This window comes from Mixophyes fleayi, chromosome 3, assembly GCF_038048845.1.
Source record: "Mixophyes fleayi isolate aMixFle1 chromosome 3, aMixFle1.hap1, whole genome shotgun sequence".
Classification (NCBI taxonomy): Eukaryota; Metazoa; Chordata; class Amphibia; order Anura; family Limnodynastidae; genus Mixophyes; species Mixophyes fleayi.
This window is the reverse complement of record NC_134404.1, coordinates 171949530-171967789: the sequence shown is the minus strand read 5'-3', so window position 1 is coordinate 171967789 and position 18260 is coordinate 171949530. Positions and strand designations below refer to the sequence as shown.

At 38.2% G+C, this 18260-nt stretch overlaps 1 protein-coding gene across 4 annotated transcripts in view; it reads left to right on the top strand.

Moving 5' to 3' along the window:
* Window positions 1–15338, top strand: part of MAP3K7 (mitogen-activated protein kinase kinase kinase 7) — a 68850-nt gene extending 53512 nt beyond the window's left edge. For 2 of the 4 annotated variants that reach the window (XM_075202785.1, XM_075202788.1), the window contains 7 exons: window positions 2014–2173; window positions 4089–4169; window positions 6770–6837; window positions 9095–9206; window positions 11232–11293; window positions 12571–12686; window positions 14664–15338. In XM_075202785.1, the coding sequence (XP_075058886.1) occupies window positions 2014–2173; window positions 4089–4169; window positions 6770–6837; window positions 9095–9206; window positions 11232–11293; window positions 12571–12686; window positions 14664–14844 (780 nt within the window). In that variant the 3' untranslated portion in view covers window positions 14845–15338. The remainder of the gene's footprint in view (window positions 1–2013; window positions 2174–4088; window positions 4170–6769; window positions 6838–9094; window positions 9207–11231; window positions 11294–12570; window positions 12687–14663) is intronic. The other 2 variants (XM_075202787.1, XM_075202786.1) reach the window with 2 other exon arrangements.
* The last annotated feature ends 2922 nt before the right edge of the window (window positions 15339–18260 follow it).

Here is an 18260-nt window from a genome sequence, read left to right as displayed (position 1 = left end):
GAGAGGGAAGTATGCCAACGCCACCACCTTGCCGGTCCACAGGTCTGGGTGTGTGGGAGAAGGACAAGAAAAAGACAAAGAGAGAGCAGCAGGGGAGTTAGTGTGTGTCCTCAGGGGATAGTCTGGTTTCAGTGATGGTAAGCAGGTTGAAGGATCTAGACATAAAGAGATCATGGATAGAGGTCACTTAGTTAGACTGACCTAGCATTCCAGAGAACACAGGTTAGATGAAGAGGAGAGATGTTGATGAGATTGTTGGGGTTGCTCGACTACAAGGGTGAGTATGATATGGAGCGAGGGGCATGATAGGGAGACAGGGTTGTAATTGGACGAGAAGCAGAAATACGAGGGGACTTGTCAGCAGACAGGGGAGCAAGGGGGGGGTGTGTGTGTGTGTGTGTGTGTGTGTATCCACAGCGCTGTACAGAGAACTCGCATCAGTCCCTGCCCTATTGCAGCTTACAGTCTAAATTCCCTAACACACACCCACACACAAGTCAATTTTGATAGCAGCCAGTTAACATACTACTATGTTTTCCTGGGGGAAACCCATGCAAACACAAGGAGAACATATAAACTCGATACAGATAAGGCCATGGTCGGGAATCGAACTCATGACCCCAGTGCGGTGAGGCAGAAGTACTAACCAGTAAGCCACTGGTGCTGCCCACAAGTGCAATTTGTATGGAGTCAGTATTTTTCACTTGTCAGCACGGTCTCGGAAATATCTTAGTATATTCAATCCGCTAGTACAGTGAGATTATATATAACAATGGTGTTTACACCTTAATAATATTGCTAAAGCTTTTCATTTTTTATCTGTGTTGCCCCACTGTACTGCACTGAGATCAGTATTGCAACATTGTCTCTGCTAAGATCATAGTATACTGTGAGGCGATTTATCTTGTTTTTGTTTCTCATCCTAGTATTCTATAGTCACAGGAACCGAGGTCCATGTGTCAAAAGCTAACAGTTCTTATTTATACAGTGTTTATAAGGTTTATTTTCGGTTCAAGTTCCTTGGTTAACTGCTCTTTTACTTGTTCAAACATACCGAGGTACCAGTAACAAATGGAGTGGTTAAATAACATGACAATTACTCCCAATGTGTAAATTAGTACCCTAGTACAATTGCTACAATTCGTTATTATGGCAACACTGTCTACACTGACAGTCTTCTCCACAGCACCTATTTCCCTGGCTGTTTTTACCTGTCACCAGGTTCTTGGAGCCCAACCATTGTTTCTACTATTATAACAGGCAGTATGTGAGCACTACAGTCAGCAGTGTGTGTTAGACCACTGACTACCAGTCTGACCAGTCCTGGCAGGTGTGGGAAATAGCCTCCAACATTTTTCATTATTGTTGCAAAGTATTACAACTGCCCCCACCTAGCTGCTGCTTATTGTTACCCGGCTGGCAAAGTTTTCTGGGGAGAACACTGAGATTGGTATAGTTACATCTTCTCATCTAAGATAGTTACCAGTAATATCATCCGTATGTGAATTAGAGGATCTTTCTCTTAGGCTTGATACCGTAACAAGATCCAAGGCCTAAATGGAAAGTAACGAACTCTGCTAATCCTCAAACTGTTTCTAAATTTGCCCTATGTTGTCTATAATGATGCATTATAAAACCACCACTTAATATCACTAAAGTATAGGACACTGTGACACGCTCAGCATATACCTGTTTAGAATGAACTATCAGGGTATTGGTAAATCCTAATCCTGATACACCTCAGTGCGCCATAAATAATGCATTATATGTTTGAGGAGAGGGGGTGTCTGGATTTCTGCTAAGTAGTTAATATGTACTTTACAACATTGGAGGTGGTGAGAATTTGTATAACGCAACTATCCTGGAGTTGTCAAATATGTAAACTTTTCAGTTACACCGTTATTCTACAGACAATGCTATCCAAGATAAATGCACGACATCTGACGTTTCCTCATTTATGTTCATTGGATGTACATTTCAATGCTTTCTGATAAGAAAATCTTCTATATGCAGGTAGAATCGGGCCGTTTGAGTTTGCCACCTTCACGGGGTAGCAGTGTAGAAAGCCTCTCTGATGCTCGAGTGAAACCCCCTTCAATATTGGGCACATCTGAGAGCAAAAGAATGAGTGCGGACATGTCTGAACTGGAACCAAGAATTACTGCTATCACAGGTAACGTGGACAGAGTACAGAATAAAATACTGCTGTTCTAAGCTAACATTTTATTCTACCTAATTCATGTCTAATTTCAACATTGTAGATTCCTTATTGTGCTAGTCCTATACATATGTTGATAAACCCATATTCAAGAATACATTTTTTATTCTCCTTTTTACCACAGGAGAGGGCTAGAATAAGACAGATATATTTTATTTTTTGATCACTGAATCACACTACACTTAATGGATAGTATTTTAACATTCTCTTGCTAAAATAGAAGGTCATATTGAACCTGAAAATAGTCAATTATAACAGCCATGGTTAATATGGTTATCAGCACCATCTGTATATTAACAGGATATCTAGTGCCAGAGAAATCAAAGTGCGGAGAAAACTTTATTATTGCACATACACACACTCCTAATGAACAACCCATAAATAGAACACATAACAGAGGAATAAAAACTGATGTTTAAGTGAAAAAAAAAACATATCTAAGGCTCATAACAGCTGATCTAGAAACCAACTAACACTTAAGTGCCATTAATTTGCTATAAAAGATAAACCCATAGAGAGAAACATCCAGTGTAATAGCAGTGTAATATCATGGTATAAATTCTGCAAAGTTCATTGAAAGGTGAAAATGGCAACACTAATGCTGAAAATAGCAAGCAACTGACAAACTTTTCAGGAGTGCAATACAGTAAAACAGCATTGTATGCCTATCAAACAGACCAGGTTTTGCTGAATAACATTGCAGTCGGGGAAATCTGCCATTGTGCCACTTAAGGCCTGGAACCTCGCTTGTATTAAATGATAGATTTCTGAATGTTTTAAAATAAAGAGCACCATCTGGCTTGGATATCTTCATACAGTTGTTATTTGTGCGTAGTGTTTTATACCTGAGCCATTCATGCACACGCACTTTGTGCGCCCAAATGTTTGAGTGAAGCGTTGCTGTAGCAAGACCACCCAATTATTTGATAATTTCAAGTTATAGTGTTGTCAGAAGAGCTTTGCACATGGTCACAAGGTAATGGAGACCGCACTTGCTTTAAGTCTCCTCACCTAACTGCTTCAGTATTTCACACAACCATATATATCCTTTAATTCTTGTGACTTAATATGTCATGATGACACACACATCCTATGCTATGCCTCCACTACTCATGAACAATTCAATGTGGTTTTTCTAGTTTTTTGATATAGCGCAGAGCCCAATCTTTCACACGGTTGCAATACATTGTTCCTACCATGAAGAGACTTCGTAACTGAGCAACACTCGATGGCGCTATGTCATTATTGTTGTCTCTTCAGTTATCTCCCATTAATAGGAGGAATATATATTATCTTATTGAATGTGTTCTTTTGTAAATGTTATTTCATTACATGTGCCCATTTTTTTCTCGCTTCATGTGTCCTTAGTTAATATGCTAAGGTTGAAAGTTGACATTACTTTCCAGGTCTTTTCTAGCGAGCACTTAATATTCTTGTCGTCTGTTACAATTCCAAACATTAATGCAGTAACTTTTGCTATCTGTTTTGTGCTCCAACACTTTATAAACTGAATTGTTGTAGTGTAGTATGAAGGATCTCTGTGGCATGGGAGGACAATTGCAGCTTCTAGTTAAACTAGCCAATAAAGAATTACTTCCAAATACCCAATGACTGGCTCAGGGAAATGTTTTCACCTCTCACTTACTGTAAGTTTGTGTTTCCTGTTGTGCTGTTTTGTGCATGTTCATTTGTGTTGCCCTTTTCTATCTTTTCTTTGTACATTCAGAGCAGAAACATTGCAGTTTGCATGGTTATTTTCTGCATGCACTTTCATTGTTTAACATTGTGCTGTACACTTCCATGCTTTTGTGAATTGTGCTATATACCACTTGTAGTTGTCTGCATGTGTATTGTGTATGTGTTTTTGCAGCCTATACCAAGCCTAAACGAGGCCACCGTAAAACTGCTTCATTTGGCAACATTCTGGATGTCCCTGAGATCATCATAACAGGTACTACAGAATGGTAATGATAAATCAAGCCAAAGATTAATGACCTCAAAACAAATAGATGCTTTTTGCTCCAATTTGCATGTCCAAATGTAACAACTTTTGCTTACTTCACCTATTCCATGTTACAAGCTATTAACATACTGTTTGTTTTATTTGTTGCTACGTATAACTGAATATACAAAGGGTACCATAAAAAGATAGCTGCATAAAAACTATAAAAAAAAAACATTCAGAAATGCACAGGACAAAACTAAGCCTAAAACTGTCAGAATGTGACAACATTGCTATTTTTATGCCAGTTTCCTCTACTTTTCTCCCCCCTCAGTACATGCCCCAATATGTGCACCAGATCCTGACATTTATAAAACCAGGTATTTTATTATAAACAACGTACCTTGGGCTGGTCTCATGAATATCGAGTCCATACCCAGTTTTGTGTGTGTGTTCAGAGCCATTCCATATGGTTTACAGTTGTCCAGTGGTAATTGGGAGGAAATATATGTATTTTTCCTTTCCTTTTTACATATACATATATATTAGCCGTATTGAGATCCCACACAACCAAAAAGTACAAAAGCCAATAAAAAAAAAAGATTCCTAAGAATTGTGTATTAAGATTATACAAATAACCCTTCATATTTTCTATTAACATGCAATATTCTACCTTAATATTAGTTTTTTTTTATGTTTTGTTGGTACGGTTTGTGGCAAATACATGATTGGGAGCGACAAGTATTAATTCTGATTCTTATTGCTTCTCCAATTAGTGGGTTATATCAGTGTTTAAAATATCATGCATGCTTTTTCAAAAATAAATGTCCTCCATTAAACATGCTAATTACTTACCAAGGACTTTTCTTCCATCATCTGCACTTAATGATGCCACTTTTTTTTTGCCCCTCCTTTAACAATTGTGACTTCTCATTCCATTGCAACATGTGCATAACTCTTCAAATTCACAAGTGCTTCTGTATTAAATTAAGAATGACAAATATGTCTGCCATTTAATTCCTGCTAATTTTAGGGCATTGCTGTTACTGAATGAGATGCACTTACTCAATAAACACTAGCAATGATGTTGCGAACTGCTGTGACTAATACTAATAACTTGAAGATAGCATCACAGTGCAAAGGCTAGAATACTGGAGAAATGTATACAACATTAAGCAAAAAAAAAATAATAAAGCAAAATGATTTGTGTGTATATATTTGTGTGTGTGTGTATATGTATGTATGTATATATATGTATATATATATATATATATATATATATATATATATATATATATATATATATATATATATATATATATATATATATATATACATGTATATATGTATGTGTATATATATGTATGTGTGTATATATATATATATATATATATATATATGTGTGTGTGTGTGTGTGTGTGTGTGTGTGTGTGTGTGTGTATATGTATATGTATGTGTATATGTATGTGTATGTGTATATGTATGTGTATATGTATATGTATATGTATATATATAATGTGTGTGTGTGTGTGTGTGATCAGTTTTCAACTATAAAATAAAACGGGATTGTGTGAACTTGGCCTTTTATCTTGGTGAAATAGGTTTAGTAGCTCTGTTTCTCCTGGTTGTGCGCACTTTATATCATTCATAGGATAAGTTTATTTGTTTAACTAAAGCACATAGTGATAAATTGTGATGTGTCTGCTACACACGTTGCTAATGCTTTGGGTGGGAAACAAAGCAACTGCTTTGGTGCTTGTATGTAATAATGAATTGCCACTATGTAACATTACGTAATTTTGTAGAAGGAATTCAGAATATTGTTTCAGCTGTTGCTTGTAGCAATCCAGGGTTTCCCTTTAGACAACTGATCTCTCCTCTTAACGTACAAAACAAGCATTACATTTCCTCAGTCAAGACAGGCTTGTAAATGATCTTGGTCATTTACATGTTTTCTGTAAACGTAAGCATGTGCTATAATGTGCTTTTTATCGCCGTGGACAAGGATGGAAAGATTATGCCTTAACTGTCAATTTGAACGTTGCTGGCAGGTGTGTGTCAGGCAAGAGGGTATGATTGCTACATTCTTTGTAATTTATAGATGGCAAGATGTGACTTTTTTGGGAAATCAAGAGTGGGAGTGGCAGGGAGCATGGAATTAAAGGCTATTTTTGTGGCTGGATAAAAGCCTAGGTTTTTTAATTGAGATGTACTTTGCATCTATACACTAAGGTAGGCATGGTGAAAGCAGTACAGACATGCTGAAGTTTCCTGCCGGCACATTAGGTCAGCCATCCTGCTTTAGACCTTAAGCCCTGGAAATGGATGCCGTCATCAGCCCTGGACAGCAAACACACTGCCTGTACAAACACATGTGGCAGCAGAAACTGCTATTCGTGTAATTGAAGTGGTCATTGTCTTGGTGTATATACTTTCTGTTGACCAGTGCTTCTGGAGTTAAAATGTTGCAGCTGTCTCTCTTGTGCCCTGTGTCAATCCCTTTCTTTCTTCTGCCTATGGACTTGTACAAATTCCAAGCTTCCACAGTTGTGTCCCCTCGCTTACATTTGGAAACAGTGTTTGGTAAATCCTTTTTATTTAATATCCAGCAGGCAACGGGCAGCAAAGGCGCAGATCTGTTCAAGACCTCACTATTGTAGGCACAGACTCCAGTCAGGTAAGGAACATAAATTATATTAGATAAATTGAATTATTCTTTACTCCATGTTTATCAATTGTTTTTAGTGGTCATATTGACATATTCATGTGTACAATATAATCATGTTTTGAGAATTCCATTAGTATTACATTTAATAACAAGGCGGATGACTAATAGCATATAAACTATAGAATGTGATGTGAAAAATAGGTCCCTGTGCTATTTAAGGGCCATAATAATGTTTTCAAGAATTGCCAAGACACTATTAGATAGTTTAAGAAAGTATTGTACATACATATTTCAAAATGGACAAAATATGGTTACTGACCTGAAATAATCTGCAGTATTGTAAGTCTATTTAGTCCTATTTCTTAACAGATTTATACATTGACTACTGCACTAGTAAGCAGGTAGCGCTAATTCCTGTTTTAACATGTGGTTGTATGAAGTTAGGTAGCTTTTTAATGTGTCATTACATGCAGAGTCTGTTCTACTTAACAAAAATGCTTTTTATTTTATAACGATCTTACTATTGGACATAGCAGTGAAAATATATGTAGAGTAAGCTAAACACAGCCCAGTTTCATTTTTACTCATTTCCAGATTTCAGGATCATGGAATCAAAATTAATATACAAGTAGAATGTAACTATAAATAGGAGTTTTTAAACTGTAGACCATTGTTAGATATATAATCATACGTGGTCACTTTCCCGTAATGTCCGGGATATGCCAGAGTTTCAGAGGGTTCTCCGAGGAGAGTAGGCACTCTCCTGGGCCCTGTTCTCCTCCTGGTAAGCACGGTGGCATAGTGGTTAGCACTTCTGCCTTACAGCACTGGGGTCATGAGTTCAATTCCCGACCATGGCCTTATCTGTGAGAAGTTTGTATGTTCTCCCGTGTTTGCGTGGGTTTCCTCCGGGTGCTCCGGTTTCCTCCCACACGCCAAAAACATACTGGTAGGTTAATTGGCTGCTAACAAATTGACCCTAGTCTGTCTGTGTGTATTAGGGAATTTAGACTGTAAGCTCCAATGGGGCAGGGACTGATGTGAGTGAGTTCTCTGTACAGCGCTGCGGAATTAGTGGCGCTATATAAATAAATGGTGATGATGATGATGGTAAAGAGGGTAGAGCCTTGATGATGCAAATCACGTTGTCATGCCTCGTCGTGTGGGTCCCGATGACGCAAATTGTGTTGTCACTTTCACCTGAACTTGCCCTTTGGACCTCCAAAAACCTACATAGGTGTGGGGAATAGGAATAGGGAATACATAGGAAGGAAACATTCCTGCCCATCAAATCCAAAAAAGTCCTCCAGCAGTAAATATTATTTTAATCCCACTGTGAAGTCAAACACATGGATTGCACAGGCTGTATTTCCAATTCCCTAGTTATCGTAAAATGTACACTGTATATTGCGTTTATGTATACAAAACAAAAAGGCAGTTGTCAGTGCTTGTCCTTAACACTGCATATCTGTATGTATCTTCCAAAATGAAAACATAAGGTATTGGTTTATATTTTGATCAGAACATTTAAGCTTATATTCTAACATAAAGGGTACCTCATTGTATGCAGGTTCTACTCTGACCTATTTGCTTCAAACACAATTAAAATACGGTTAAAATCGGTTGCACTCGCCTCCTAGGAATAGGGGCTTATATCTAACAAGGGCTCGCTTGTAAGTCACACCCAAATGAGCCTTAAACAGGCCCAGTAGACTGCTGCCAGGGCAACGCAAGGCCATATTTTGAATCAAAATCAGAGAAGAAATAAGCCTGCACTTGTTTGTTGTCAGAGCATTTATATTGCCATGCAGCTGGTACCATGTATAATATGGGATTAACCTAGGCAGGCTTATTTCTTCTCTGATGTATGTATATGTTTTTAAAAGCTGACATTTAAAAATAACATGAACTGCTTATGATTCAGTTTTATTAGAGTTGTTTCGGTGGTTAAAATGAAATGTAAGAGGCAAACCATGTTATTTTGGATAAACGCACAACTATAACTTTTCAACTCGTCACTCTGCTCTTCCATTGCTGTTTTTCCACCCTTTCACCTCTGCCGTTTCACTCTCCCCACACATGCATACATATTATATACATATAATATTATTGGTGCTATATGAATAAACGGTAGCATACAAACACACAGTTTCTGATGTCTATTTCGTATCACCCCTGCTCCATCCGTGCAATTTGGTATATGATGGTTAGTTAAAATACAATGTTCATGTGTACTTATTTTTTTTTTGTCTTTGCTGGTGTTTAGGAGAGTAGAAGTAGCAGCAGATCCTCAAGTCCTAGCGTGAGGATGATTACTACCTCAGGACCAACCCCTGACAAGCCGCCACGCGGTATTCCATGGGGTCCAGATGATTCAGGTAGCAATTTACCATCCTAATTTCTTTTTATCCCAGAAAAGAAAGATCTGTTTGTTTTTTAAAGGGGATTTTCATCCTGGCATATTGATATTGAAGTTAACCAAGCCCTCTCATTATTACAATATGTTGGTGGTGGCCCCTTCCTTGGGAATGCCCAGTCTCTGATCATATCACTTTAGAACAATGAGGTTAACGAGCCTGAAATCACAGTATTTTAAAGCACAAGGATCATATTGATGCAGTAGCCTTTTAAACGCTGCCTGCAATGTTGCAGTGTAAAAAAAAAAAAAAAAAATCATGACCAATACTGTTCCATATGAATCCATTTTATTATGGCAGACCCTGTTTAACAGAGCACTGTATGCAGTTTATTTGCTTTGACTGATCACTTATAGCTTTTTCAGCCACAATTAGGAGGCTTGTGAAATATTACATGAGAATTCCCATAACAGTAAGAAGCACTAGTAATTATATTAGCTGTGTGACACCACCCTAATACTTTACAAAGGTAAATGAACATCCAAAGTAAAACACTCACTTATAGGACATCACAGTACATACCTAAGAAGACACCCTTTGTTCCCTGTATAAAACACACAAAAAGACATTGTGCTTACTCATTCATGCAACAAGTTTCTGTGCAACAGGGCTCTTATCACACAAAAACACAATCGGGCTGATACTGAGATACACCTTTTGCGTAAAAAAAACTAAAAATAAAATGCAGTTGTGTGAATACACAAAGTTAGATGAATTGCAAGATGATTGTGCTTACCAAGCTGATTTCAGGCATACGTCAGATACAGTTCTATCCAATTTTTTTTTTCAAACTTTTTTTATTTTGATAGCAAAATGAACATTCACTATTCAATTAAAATTAAAAAACATAAAAAAAACCTCTTGTATATAGCAGGTATAACTCTCCTATGAGTAAAAGAAACTTGTTAAAATATGTTTGCAAAATCATGTAGTATATGCACGATCATTGAAGAAAGCACCTATCTACTTCAGAGGTGAATCTACAATCGGCTAATCCAAAGCAGTTAGCTGGTTCTGGTGACAGTCATCATTGTGTATATACACCTGCCTCAGGGACCCGCAATTGATACAGCTACTGACAGGCGGGTCTGCATCTGTTTGGAAACATGCACTTGCTGTAGTCTCTCTACTTTAGACTGCCCCTTAATCCCCTGTCCACTTCTCCAGTCGTAAACAGGCAGAAGTGTCGGCACGCTACTAGTGATTTTCACTATCTACATATAGAGCTGGTACCAACTTGACGGATATTGTTAGACATTCTTAAAGAAAAATTACAAACAAAAACTTGATAGAGATTGCACTGTAAGATTCCAAACCCATTGTTTCAGGTTGGTTTAAGTTGCTTAAAGGAGATCTATCTTGTATGTTATGTGGGGTGTTTTTCTAATCTGTGTTTCATACTAATAACATCACGGGGACCATTTTTGCTAAATGAAAAATACAACACACAATTCATAAGCTGTGCAGGGTTGGGCCACAATTGCAGCCAGAAATTGATGGAGATCCCAAACTTCCCACAGGGAATCCACCTCAAGCAAAAGGCAATCCAGCACAGAAAAAAACAGAAAAATTATATTGTGCTCGCTGTGTATATATAAAATTAAAGTAGAAAATATTGTGTTGATATTACACTCATAGGTGACGTGCAGACAGAACAAAATACATTCTTTGTCTTTTACACACTTCAGCATTTTTATTGCCACAGTTCCAAAAAAAGGAAAAGAAATCTAGTGCTCACTGTGACTGCGCCTCTGTTTTTACAGCCGTTATCTCATGAGGATCCAGATTATTTAGGCTGGAGGAAGTGCCTCTGTTGGCTGCCTCTCCATCTTCAAAATCATCTGACAAACCATAAAACTTTATTTGCAGATGATTTAATTTGCAATACATACTATATTTACAAATGATGATCCCTTTAATCAACTGTTGATGTAATTAAAACATATTTTACAGTCTTATATAATTATTAACTGCATTTTGTTTCAGATACCAATGGATCAGATAACTCTATACCAATGGCATACCTTACCCTGGATCATCAGTTGCAGGTCAGTATATGTATTTCTAATTATGTCATTAATCTACCTCTCCTCATCTCTACTATTCAATATGAGCAACTCTTTATCTCCACATGGACACTACCTAAGGTTCAACATATCCAAAACAGTGCTGATCATCTTCCCTTCTAAACGTCACCACCTGCCTTCAGATCTGCCTCCCCATTAACAACGCCACACTTTCTTCAGAGTGCCAAGCCCACAGCCTTAGTGTCGCACTTTATTTCAACCTTTGCTTTATTCTTCACATTTGTTGTTTCACCCAGTCCTGTCTCCTCCACCTTTGTAGTATTACTAGAATATGCCCTTTTTTATCTAAGATGCAACCAAAACTATTATTCCCCCTCAACTATTGCAACCTCCACCTATCCTGATGTTCCCCTTACCCATCTAACTACATTTTAATTAGTCCTAAATGCTGCAGAAAGCCTGATCTTCCTCTCCTGCTTCTCCACATCTGCTATGCCACTTTACAAATCCCCTACACTGGCTCCCTGTATCCTCCAGAATACTCTACCTCCGACCTGCACCTTGCTTAATTTCTGATAACCTTCTATCACTACCTCCTACAACACTTCTTCCATGCGCTACCAACATACAGAATTTGGATCAGACTCTTTCCCAACATTCATATTTTTATACACACTCTGAAAATCCATCTCTTTATTAGAGTATAGCCTAGGCCCATGTAAACTATTCATTCTGTTATACTTTCACAACTATCCCAATCTCTTGTTACTATTTAAGTTGTATACTAGATAAAGTTGAATGTCTGTTATTGTTTGTGGGGCCTTTTTATGAAGCATATTTTACCCCAAATCATAAGGAAATGGCGGTTTCCGTATGATTATGGCAACTTTAAGTATCCGTCTTTTATCATAGAGTTCTCCAGCAATGGAACACTGTAGTATGTATTTGTATGTGAAATAATAAATGTAACTTAAATGACTAAAAGAATCAGACTCAGTCTCAATACCATGGTAATTATGAATTTGTTTTCTTTATTAAATGCAATCTTATCTACTATACTTACTGTATAGATACATCTCAAACTCTGTGAAATCTTTATCTCGGATGTGCTCTTGTCCCTGAGTAGTAACAGACCCCAGGTCTGAGTCAAGTTTAGAACCCATGGGCTAAGATTTTCCGGGATAAGGAACAGCACTTATTTTTAAAAGCTTACGGGTGTAAAAATATTTGAAGCACATTCTAGCAGGGTATATGTGGAGATATCAGTTGATTGATTTTTATGTGTGCTTTATTTTCAGCCTCTAGCACCATGTCCAAACTCCAAAGAATCTATGGCTGTGTTTGAGCAGCACTGCAAAATGGCACAAGAATATATGAAAGTTCAGACAGAAATTGCATTATTATTGCAACGAAAGTAAGTGTGTGGTGGGGGGCGTATAAGAATGCAAATTACAAAAAATAGGTTTCTCTCTGTAGCAAGTGTTTGCACCTGATCTCAACACCAGTATGAAAAAAGGACTTACAATGTGTAATCATTCAAAAATGTAAATATCAGAGGTGCTAGCTATCTGCATGATAATCAACTGGAAAAATACCAAGAAAATCAAAATAGAAATGTAAAATTGGAAAAGTGATGCACACTACAAACAATTAAACAAGGGCAAGTTAAGGAGATTCACAATCATTATATTATAGTCTTTAAGAGGTGGTGTAGATGAAGATCCATAAGTAGAGTCCTAAATATGTGTCGGTAACACTGACTGCTGTCAAATATTGGATGCTTAATATTAGGAGCATAAAAGGAATTCACTAAATATAAAAATACAAAATGTGCCTATCTTGAAAATGGTCTTGGTATGGTATTGTCTTTCCAAATAACCCTTAGTCAAAACAGTTTATATAATTAACTCCTTAATTACATGCTCATAATATGTAGTTGATAGCTAGTTGTATTTTACTTACTTTTACTATCTGTTTGATTTTATCAATTTTTGAAACCGGGAAACAGACTTATAAAATTGTAAGCTATTACCTCTTTGTCTATTAATACCTCTTTGTCTATTATAATGTTAATTATAATTTTATATGGAAGGTGTTACCTTATAAATAATGAAGCACCAGCAACCATATCTTTCATTATTTCATGTGATGTTCCTTTACCCACTTAACCTTTTTTATAAAAGTAATGGGCTCAGTTAAAATAACATTAAAGGGATTTTTCAGCTATAGACTGTCCCATCTCCTTTTAAGTCCTAGCTCTACCCTCCATGGAGGGGGGTACGTATGACACACATACTGCTCTGTTAAGCAGTCTAAGGGGCATATTTGAATTCCCCGCCGCGTTAAAACTATTACCGTTATTACGGTAATAGCTGGATTTCAGCTCGCGGCTCAGGTAGCTGCTTGCTGAAATCCAGCGAGAAAACTACTGTAATGGTTTTTACGTCCACTATAACGGTAATAGTGCGCGGAGCTCGAGATTTTCGGCGTTTCCGCCGACAATTGAATATGCCCCTAAATGTCGGGGGTTTTTTTGTTTTCTCTCATGCATTAGAATTAAGCTGGTAAAAATACAAGTCAAGTAGACACTGTGTCTAAAGTTTCAGTACTTTCACCTTGTCTCCTTTCTGTTGATCTATGTGACGTGAACTCCTATCCTGGGTCCTATTTAAAATGGCTTTCTGGCTTCTAGATATGTGTTCTTTCCCAGACCTATTTCCTGGCTGTTTTTAGGTGTCACCCAGCTCTTAAGGGGGAATTCAAATCAGCTGCGTTCAACACACGGTAATTTTATTACCGTTAATATAGTAATTTTAACCCTGAAACCAGTGTTAAAGATTACTGTACTAACGGTAATTATGTGCACTATTACCATTACTACGATAATAGTGCGCATGCCGCGTTACTTTCAGCAGCAATGCGGCCAGTTGGACTCCGAAGGAGTTCTATTATAATAGGACAGACCATTGTTTTTCTTATTATAATAAGCACTGTGTGATCACTGACCACCAATTTGACCAGTCCAGGCAGGCAGAGGTTCAGCTGCCAGGCATGAAAAAATTAATAAAAAAAAAAAAGTGTGTCCAATGTAGCCAGCAAGAGAGCAATAACCTCCAACAATTTGCAAATTATTACACTGCCTCCACTCGGCTGCTTCTTAATGCTCCCCTGCTGACAAGTTTTTGGATATCAAGGTTTCATAATGTAACTTTGTCTCCCCCTGAAAACACAGGCCACATTTTTGGCTTTTCTGTGCTACTTTACATGAATGTTTTAGTATAGAATTTGTTGTATTCTACAATCTCTATAAGAACACTTGTGTTGTAGGCATTTTAAGGCAAATTATATTGTAACATTTCAATGCATGATCTATTGTAACTTATTGTTCTAGGCAAGAGCTAATAGCAGAACTTGACCAGGATGAAAAAGACCAACAAAACACATCTCGTCTGGTACAAGAACACAAAAAGCTTTTAGATGAAAATAAAAGTCTTTCGACTTATTATCAGCAATGCAAAAAACAGCTGGATGTAATCAGAGGTCAGCAGCAAAAGAGACAAGGAACCTCCTGATTATCTGAGACATATTAACAGTTGACCTCTTGGTATGGTGCAATTGGACATTTTGCAAACTTTCCTTCTTTATTTTGAGCATGAAGATGGATATATTCATTGGATCAGCACATAAAGCCACCAGATAAAGACAACCATTTCAAGATTGTTGTGAACTATTGATGTATGCATGTTTCATGCCTGTGGAAGTCCTATTACGTTATATTTGAATAGTTTTTGATCCTTTTTTTGTAAAGCTGAACTTTGCTTCTCAAAGAAATTGTCCAACAGATCCTGCTTTTCAAAGAATTTATTTTTTGTTAACAAAGCAAATTTTAGTTCGCTTGCTAATTCACTTTACAGTTCCTTTTCAGGACTTTTCACATGCTCTGTGTCTCATTGTATTCATGCAGCTCAGTAATTTATATTTTACTATCAGTGTGCTGAGAAAAGAAGTGGTGGGGAATAATGTACAATTCAATAAAAGCAGGTTCATTAGAACAAATAGAAACGCACATTCAATGAGTGATTTTCTTGCTCAGTCTACATTCAGTCTGAAGTTAAAGTAGAGCAAATTAACATTCTGCTATTAAAAAAACCATTCCCTCCTGCTTGGGGTTTAAGATATATTTTAATTATCAAAGCTGCTAGATGAACATGTTAATCTATGTAAATATCTTGATGGATTCTTGAGCTAGTAGATTACTCATAAAAATACAATTATTCACAGAAAGTGACCTAAAAATTGTCGTGAGAATAGTTCTGTTCTGCTTTGGATTGTGGCAGACTCTGATCTGAGGATATGGAGGGAATGACGAGTATATTTGTTTTGGGCAAGGCATGTTATGTTGTTTAACTTATGTAAAAGAATGTGGCAACCTGAGCTGCTTATAGCATGTTAAAGTTATTATTTTATGAAGTTTAGCCTTTTTAGTTGATGTACTAACTGCATACACTTTCCTTCAGCTTTCTGGGACTGTTTGTGGGTGTATTAAAACTGTGAACGAATGTTAATTCTGATAATGAGATAGTAGTGAGTGATGTTACAGGTGTCTTCCAGGAGTTCAATGTTCTTTGATTGGGACTGCATTCTTATTGGCATCTAATGACCCCCATGTGAATTTGCCTTTTACATGCACTCCAAGTGATTGCTTTGTTGTTAATCATCATTCTTTCTTACACATACAGTTGGGGGACACTGCTCATCTTGGGATGTATGCTTCAGTTTTCTTAATAGTGCCTAACGAGTAAAGTACATGTTTAGCCTAGTCTTAATTTTTACTTATTTTTTTAAATTTAAAATACTTATTTTTACTCATCATTGCTGCATTCAAACTGTGAATGCCACGGCTGCACTCGGGGAGAGCGCTGATGGAGCTTTAGTGCAAGAGGTAGTGCGAGCTTCTGTTGAAAAGGTTACGTGACACTATAATAGTGAACAGGAAGCCAGCTCATGTCCAGTGCAGTGAGAGTTCGGGCTGCAGCGGTCTGAACAAGTACCTCTTCCAGTGACTCTGCTGAGGACTGAGGTAGCATGGGTAAGTTTACTGGTAGGGAACTGTTATCGCAGCTCTCACCAATTTTTTTTTTTTTTTTTTATACTGGCTCTAGTTTCTGAAGCTGACTAAGAGGAAGGAGGAGCTTCATTCACACACTAATATATACACACATATAGTGGTACTACCTCACACATCATACATAACTTGTGTTTACTGTAGATCACTCTGAGTTGGACAGTGTTCGTGTTCTGCATTGTGCCTGTTCGGCTGTTTTTCTATATTCATGTCAGAAAGAAGGACAAGTTCCAGATCCAAAGTTGCCAGGTGCCAATCCAAAATTCCTGGTGGAGAGTGAGACCCGGATGGTCTCTACACGGCCTTTTGAGTCTGAGGACCGGAGTCAGCATTCATCTGGGTACGCCGCTGATTTGGTTGTATCGGTCTGGGCCAGAGAACTGGCACGGTCCATTGCGGATCTCAAGAGAGATGCTGCACATTCTGAAAAGGTAGGTGCTGATGTTTTTCTTACCCTTTTCTTAGGGAACACAGTCCACAAATGCCCTTCCTGCGGGACAGACCTTGCAGCAACATTTAGACACCTCAGGGGAATCCAAGAACCTGCTTGGGTGTAAAATCTAGAAAGATCTGTCCAGGTTTTGGTTATCTTCCTCTCTTGAGAAAATGTTGCAGCCATCTTGCCTGTAGACAGCATAAACGTCTGGCCCAGTCCCTGTTTCAGGAAATAAGGGACTCTTATAAAGAACCGTTCCTTCTGGAGGATAATGACATTTTGGAAAAATCTGATACTGGCGATTTGTCTGCCTGAAAGGAGTATCCCTCCAGTAGACATGGGGTGGAAGATCTGATTGTGGCGGTCAATATATCACTGACGTTGAACAGGCAATACCATAGAGTTCCCTTTTTAAACACATACGGAAAAGAGCAATGTCTCTTCCATCCTCTAATCAGTTGTCAGAAATCTGGCAGGAGGTCAGGCTTAAAAACAGATAGCCGGTTTCAAATACCAATATGGTATCGCTTGTATTACCTCTTTCCAGAACAAGAGGTTGCGTCATGGGAGACAAACCAGAGTGTGGATGCTCCCATTGCACATTTGGCTAAGGCAACTATTATTCCTCTTAGTGCTGCAAATTTGAAAGACAGTACATACAGGAGAAGGGTTGTTAAAATCCATAGATTTAGAGTTTGGATCTTCCCTCCACCCTATTGCAGCGGCATGGGTGATTAAAGCAGTGGAAAAATGGGCCTTCACACTGATGGGCTCCAATCTGGCAAGGTCTGAATTATCCCCACTAAGCAGCTCACATTAAGGATGCTACTGAATTCCTGGGGGATGCGGTTTTGGACGTAGGTCAGGGTCTATCCAGGACTTCCTCATTAGTGGTGGCAGTCAGACGCACTCTCTGGCTTCGATCTTTGGAGGCAGATGCTGAATCCAAGAAAGCTCTGGAGGTCCTGCCATATGATGGTTTCCAACTTATTTGGCCTGACTTTGGAAAAATGTATCTCCCAGGCCACGGGTGGCAAGAGTTCATTTCTGTTGATAGCAGTTCCCAAATCAAAAGGCAAAAGTTTTTACTCCTTTCGTTTTGTTGGGAAAACAAGAGGTGCCACATCGAGAGGTCAGCCCTCTGTCCCGTGGAGGGCAGCTCAGCGAGGTAGACAGGTTCGGACTGGACAATGTCATAGTGCCAAGCAGACTGAGAACCGATCAGCATGACTACCTACACCCCCTATTGGGAACTTCAGTGGGGGCTTAACTGCTAATCTTTCAGGATCAGTGGTTCAGTTCTACCACAGACAACTGGGTAAGACCTCATAGGGACGCCTATGCATTTGTTTTCTGTCCATTCCCTTACCAAGAGATGAGACCAGGAGTGTGACACTTCTGGGGACCATTCAGTCCTTGGTGGTAGC